The sequence below is a fragment of the Porites lutea genome, chromosome 3 (assembly GCF_958299795.1).
Source record: "Porites lutea chromosome 3, jaPorLute2.1, whole genome shotgun sequence".
Classification (NCBI taxonomy): Eukaryota; Metazoa; Cnidaria; class Anthozoa; order Scleractinia; family Poritidae; genus Porites; species Porites lutea.
The window spans coordinates 41,833,985-41,840,498 of NC_133203.1; the positions used below are offsets into that span (position 1 = coordinate 41,833,985).

Sequence of the window (6,514 nt, forward strand, 5' to 3'; positions counted from 1 at the left end):
CCGTGCAACCCATCCGGGACTTGCCACTGTGGAATTGTCGTTAGCGGAACTAGATCAGCTACTGTTTGTGATAAGTCGTGCCTTTGTCGGAAAGGTAGTAAAGACCGTTTTTGTTCACACTGTCGTGAAGGTTATTATAAGCAGGGAATCTTGTGTCATGCTTGTCCAAAGTCTGAAAGTAGCGTCTACATCTTGGCAGCTCTTGTTGTGACCATGGTGGTTTTAACCGTTGCATTTTATTTCTACCAAAAGAAACGTCTCCTTTCCATTTTAGTCGCCTTTGCTCAAACCATTATTTTGTTCGTGTTAGCCATGTTCCAGTTCATTCCCGGTTGGTTTCTTGAACTCAATATAGTATACCTTTTTGTTGGTCTAGCTGGAAGAGGAAAAGCATCAAGAGGGATACTCAAGATCAGCGTCTTTTATTTCCAAACCTTGGATGCTCTAATTTCCGACATGGATATTTGGCCGAAGAAGATTCTTCAAGCTCGGCGATACATGAGTGGTGTGTTTAATCTTCAGTTTTCAGGTTTTGCTTGTGTTTTTCCAGTTCTATTTACTCCACTTGGTGAGTTGTTATCCCTTATTCTCTTTCCCGTCATCTGCATTTTGTCCATTTGGCTGTATTTTTCACTTGGGTGTTTGCTTCGTCGACTTTGGAATCCATTTGAAAGGTTCTTCCCATCTCGAAATACTTGCTTTCACCTTTGCATTGTATCTCTTAACCTCACTTATTTCCCTATTGTGAAGAAGACTGCCACTGTCTTGGCGCCCTGCGACGAAGACAACAGCTATCGTTACTTGCGAGAGGCACCGTGGCAGGGATGTGGAGGTCGCACTTACACCATCTTGCAAGTGTTTGGTTGGTTCGCCTTGACACTCTATGTCTTTGGTGTTCCTCTGGGAGTGTTTTTACCCCTTTTATGTATATATGTTCGGAAAAGAGAAGAACTTTCCGAGGAAGAACAAACTGTCTTAGACAGCTGGCTAGGTTCCATATATCTTCCATACAAGAAAGACTTTCATGCCTATTTTGAGATACTCTACCTCATAAGACGCATGCTAATTGCATTCTCGATTTCTTTGATCCCGAGAACATCACCGTATCAAACCACTGTAACGAGTTCAGTTCTAATAGCCTGTATGTGCTTTCAGCTTTTCTACAGGCCTTTTAAAGATTCTTACAAGAAAGTTCCGTTAGAAAATACAGCCGAGACCATCGTACTTTTAATTTTGCACTTCTCTTTCGTAAACGTCAGGTATGCGTTGCAAAATCAAGCTGCATCCAAGTCGATTGTTTGGATGCTAATTGTTGTCAACTTAATGGTACTGAGTTTTATAGTCATTTCTTTGATCCTGTTGCTTGGTAAAAGAGTCCCCACACAACCTTCAGGAGAACCAACACATCATGCCTCTGGAGCTTCCGGAGAGGAGAGCGCTGTGCTCATTGAAGATGGATCAGAGGGGCCAAGCAAATGAACAGCTGCCGTGAAACTGCTAAGAAACGTTCTTTTTCTGGTGATAGCAGAAGACTGAGATAACGCAATTTTCCAAGGGCTTCACGGTTTCAAAATGGCGTCAGGAGAAACGCCGCCATATTGGAAAACGAGAAGACTGCCCTGGGGAAAGGTTGTTTGCGTGTAACAAAGTCAGGGAAACACTAGCTTTTGTTTTGAAAAACAATTCATTGACAGTTGTTATATAGAGTTTCTATTTAACAACTGTCGATCAATTGTTTTTCAAAACAAAAGCCAGTGTTTTCTCTGACTTTGTCACACGCAAACAACCGAGGGTCTTAAGTGCTAGCGCTGCATATAGAACAGGGTCATCGACCAAGAAGATGATAACCTCACCAAATTGTTTTTAACAATAATTGAGCGATTTCTTGCGCGCTGATTGGCGGAGAGCTATGTTCAATAAGAGTAACGTTTTTTTGCTCTTTCTCTCGCGCGCGATGTTCCGAGACAAATCCAAGAAAATGGACGTCAAAAACTGTTAAGAGAATGTTATTGTGAAAAGCAAATCGACAACCATTTTCCATGATCTGTACTCTCATCGACCATAGCAATGACGTCAAAACTTTGCAGTGAAACTACTCGCCCGCGGTTTGTGGTTCCACTTGAGTTTTGAACATTTTGAAGTCATTTCTATGGTTGATAAAGGTACATACCACGGAAAACTGTTGTCGATTTTTTTAAAGAGAAACTTAAATCTCTTCAAGTCACCCGCGTCGAAACTATTTGGGTTAGGAAGCAGGAACTGAGGAACCGGAAAACTTTGCTTACCTCTGGTAAAATCCAGTACAGTACTATTCAGTAACTTAGCCTCCTTTAGGAAGAAATGAGCTCCTTTCAAACAATGCCCCTCAGAAAAGTAATTTTAATTAATCTAAACAGCTAAATAGGATGCAAGTAAGGGATGGGCAGATATGGGAGGGACAACCAAAAGGCAGCCAACCTTCTTGTGTTTGTTATTGTAGTCGTTTTGTGGACAATTTTTTTTCTTTATTTCCCTTTTTTTCTCCCTTTCAAAATAGATATATGTTGTAATGAAAGATAAATTTTAGTAATCGATAATTAGACTTAGTGGTAACGAATTGTAAATGTCTGTAATGAATTGTAATTGTTTGTTTGTAAAGAATAATAAAAAAAAGTACAGGACTATTCAGTCCAGTTTTATTAAGATGTATCGACCAGGACCACGCTATTCCGTACCCCTGTTATAACCGGGACACAAACTTCTCAGTTCAGGCCGGGCAACAACAACAACAACAACAATAAGCTTTAAAATCTTTATGACCGTAAATTTTACAGTATTGCGAAAGCGTACGAAAAATAAAAGACTAGGATAACGATTAAAAGCTGCATTAATATACACACAAAAATATAACAAAAGGCTCAAAAACAAGATAGATTTATTTACAAAAAGGTCAATCATGTATATTGGAAAACAAAAATGCAAACATGAGAAGCCGAGTTTTCAATCAAGTTAATATTAATTAGGGTAAATCAATATAAATAATCATTTCATCTCAAAGTTTTTGAAGTAAAGTATCGTGGACGGATATTGATTTTTAAGTTTTCTTTGTCGGTTTGGAGTTTTTTCCCATGCATATCTAGGATTGATCTCGAGCTTTAAATTTTTTTTGCTCCTTTACAAATGTATTCAGAATATTGGTTTTAATCTCCAAAACCGGTAAGCAGTGAATTTTATGGCCTGGATGAGATGGTTATTTGCTAGTTCGATGAACAAGGCAATAAGCCTCCCCGCAGACGTCCTTTGGGGTTCGTTTGTCACGCATTCATTTCTCCCCCACGGTCCGTGGGGGAGAAATGAATGCGTGACAAACGAACCCCAAAGGACGTCTGCGGGGAGGCTACAAGGCAATAAGTATCTTTCCTCTTTGTCCCATGACATTCCACAATAAGAATATATCAAAGATAAATCTCTTCCACAAGGTGGTTTATAGCGGTTTATTTTGCTATGTTTCCAGTCTCAAAATCTTGACCAAACTTCGATAACTTGTAGGCGTCTTCAGCCATCGAAAAAGAGAAAATCTTATCAGAAGAGTTTAATGAAAGCATTCATTCATTTATTCGTGCCAAAATTTTGATTGGAGCAAAAGGGAGATAAAATAGAGAAAAAGCGAGTTTAAACTTCAGACATATGAAACCATTTCAGTGCGAGGTATTTGGTAAAGTCTTATTCGGAAACCCTTCACCGAGGAATGACGTCACTATAATTAAGAAGACCGACCGAAGATCATAGGGTCTTTCGACGGATGTTATTGAGTGTCGACCTCATTATGTCTGCATATACTGAGACAAAGTCGTCGATGAACTAAAACAAAAAGAGGCTTGTTAGCGCTGGAATTCTATTGTCTTTCACCTCAGGGTCGTAATGGGCCGACCATTTAACTCTTGAGGGGAGGGGGGGTGGGTGATTTTGAAGAAACATTTCCTGCAAGCGTTTGTCGGAAGAAAAAAATTGCATGCAGCACAAATGTAATAGAAAGCTTATGGGAAAAAAGGGAAAAAATATCCTGCCCACCAGACTGTTAGGGAAAAAAAATTCTTGATGACCAGAAATCACCCACCACCCCCGCCCCCCCCACCCCCCTCTCAAGAGTTAAATGGTCGGCCCCTAACATGGTATATGGGCTCAGGGCTCAAAGCCCTAAATATGAGTAGGATCATAGGATCAGGGCTCAGAGGAAAGGGCTCAGGGCTCAGAAGAATGGGATCAGGGATCTCAAGGCTTTTGAGCCCGAATCATTGATCAGATTTACTACACGGTCTAACAATCTCTTATCACAATGTTTTTCCGCATAATAAGGTTTGTGTCCATAGAATTTCCTGTCCGAGGTACATTACCTATTCTTGCTTCCGGTTGGCGGCAGTTCCTGTCATACGAAGTCCTGGTTGTTTGACGAAAACACGGTATGAGCATATTCGCAAAAGTAGGTGACGTCACCGGACAACATTTATTCATTGTAAGGGACGGACCATTAGAAAACTTATGCGGGGGGGGGGGGGGGGGCGAGCAAAGTACAAAAAAAATATTCGCGTAAGGGAAAACTAAATGAAAAAAATTCATGCACGCCAATTAATCCTAAAAAATATTCATGCTATTGCGTAAAAAAATTCACACAAGTTGATAACGAAAAAAAATTGCTGCGGCTCGAAAATTCCCCTCCCCCCCATAACTTTTCTAAGGGTCCGTCCCTTACCAAGAGCCATAATGGCACATACGCTCAGAATTCAGACGTCTCTCTCCCCCACGCCCCCCACTGGTTAGGTGTTGCAAGCGTATAACATTTCAGACTTGCGATTTCAGACTATTTTTTCAAGGGTAAAGAGAATCGCTCATTATACCGAAGACTTCGTTATATAGAGGTAAGTTATGTCGAGGTTCGACTGTATTATGAACCACAGGCAAACAATTTTGTTCTTAGAGGGAATGTATGTCTGAGAAAATTATTTGCCAGACGTCCGCCTCGGAGTTGAGGGCCAACAAGACAACGAATGTGTTGAAATGTTTCATACATGCATACATGCGATATTTGAAGTAGTGTACACAGACTCATCGCTGATTGTGTATTCACGTTTTGCAGATAACGGGAAGCCCTTTTCAAAATGAAAATGAACTTTAACAGGAGGCTCGTTTGGCTTCCTGTCATCTTGATTCTGGGTTCATTCTATGGTTACATGGTACTCAAGACCGAAGACATTAGTGACACAACTTTCCATGAACCTAAACTTCGCTTCGTTTATAACCATAGTGTCCCTAGGACTTCGAACGCCAAGGAAAGTGTAGCTAGTAACAGTACAGAAATTGATGGTGATGAAAGGCTCCAAATCGGCCATTATGTTGCTGGATTTAACTCGTCCCTAATCGGAAAAGAGTTCAAGTTTGATAGTTCAGATTTAGCCTTAGTAAAAGCTGTTCTTCGGGACCAAACGTTTAAGCGAAAGCCAGTCGAGTCCATAGATGCCAAGACCCCATTTTTCGATCTGGTCGCTCCAGTAACTGGGTCTTCCAGTAACCACTACGGAGAATTTAAGCATCATATCGAAGAATTTAGAAAGCAATTTCCAGGAATAAAATGGTTTTTCTACGATCTTGGATTAAATGACGCGGAGATTAATGAAGTAAGAATAATGCCTGATGTAGTGTACAGAAAATTCAACTTTGATGCATACCCCCAACACATTCGTAACCTGCATAATTATGGTTGGAAAATCCTGATTATTCAACAAATGCTGTCTGAATTTGACGGGACAATGTGGTTTGATTCATCTGTCAAGTTCACAGGAAATCAAACAAATGTTTTAATCGAGCTTATGTCCCGCCACAATACGGGTGCAGTGTTTTATGTCAGCACAACCGGTCACTCCATAATAACCGCTACGCATCCAACAATGCTGAAGTACTTTCCGATGGAAACGGCAGGAGCAGTTAAGGACATGCTACAAGGTGGTGCAGTGGTTTATGTAAACAAGGATGAAGTCCAAAGACGTGTCATGAAATGGCTTGTTATTTGCGTGCTTAAAGAAGACTGCATTGCTCCACGAGGTTCAACTTTATATTGTGGGTTTAACTTTCCTCGAGACAGGTTTGGCGGTTGCCACAGATATGACCAGTCTCTCCAAAATATACTTATTTCAAACGCTTATAACTACGAACAGGAGAAATATTTCTATTGGAATGATTCTTTTACCATTATAGAGCGATCATGATCTAAAGAGGATTAACAGGATTAATTCACTATACTTTCAATTGTCATAACTCAAACAAGTTGGTCAGTTGTCGATCAAGCCTAGTTACGGTCTGTTTTTAACGACGGTATTTCAACTTTCGACGTATTGATTGTGTGTTCTAAGCTATGAAGTGGCAAATTCAGGCGAGAAGATTCCTTTAAGTTACGCTTTTATACGAAAAAATGAAAATGTCCATCACCAGACAATGCTTAAACTCTTTGCATGACTGATGAAAAGCGCTGATGAAAATAGCA

At 40.3% G+C, this 6,514-nt stretch overlaps 2 protein-coding genes across 2 annotated transcripts in view; both read left to right on the top strand.

The window, feature by feature from the left end:
* Positions 1 to 2,525, top strand: part of LOC140932330 (uncharacterized) — a 7,099-nt gene extending 4,574 nt beyond the window's left edge. The window contains exon 2 of the mRNA XM_073381952.1: positions 1 to 2,525. This exon is cut by the window's left edge and continues 1,688 nt beyond it. Coding sequence (XP_073238053.1) covers positions 1 to 1,479 — 1,479 coding nt within the window. The 3' untranslated portion in view covers positions 1,480 to 2,525.
* Positions 2,526 to 5,135: 2,610 nt separating this feature from the next.
* On the top strand, positions 5,136 to 6,239 carry LOC140932331 (uncharacterized). Its single transcript, XM_073381953.1, has one exon. The coding sequence runs from the start codon at positions 5,136 to 5,138 to the stop codon at positions 6,237 to 6,239; it is 1,104 nt and encodes a 367-aa protein (XP_073238054.1).
* Positions 6,240 to 6,514: the final 275 nt, after the last annotated feature.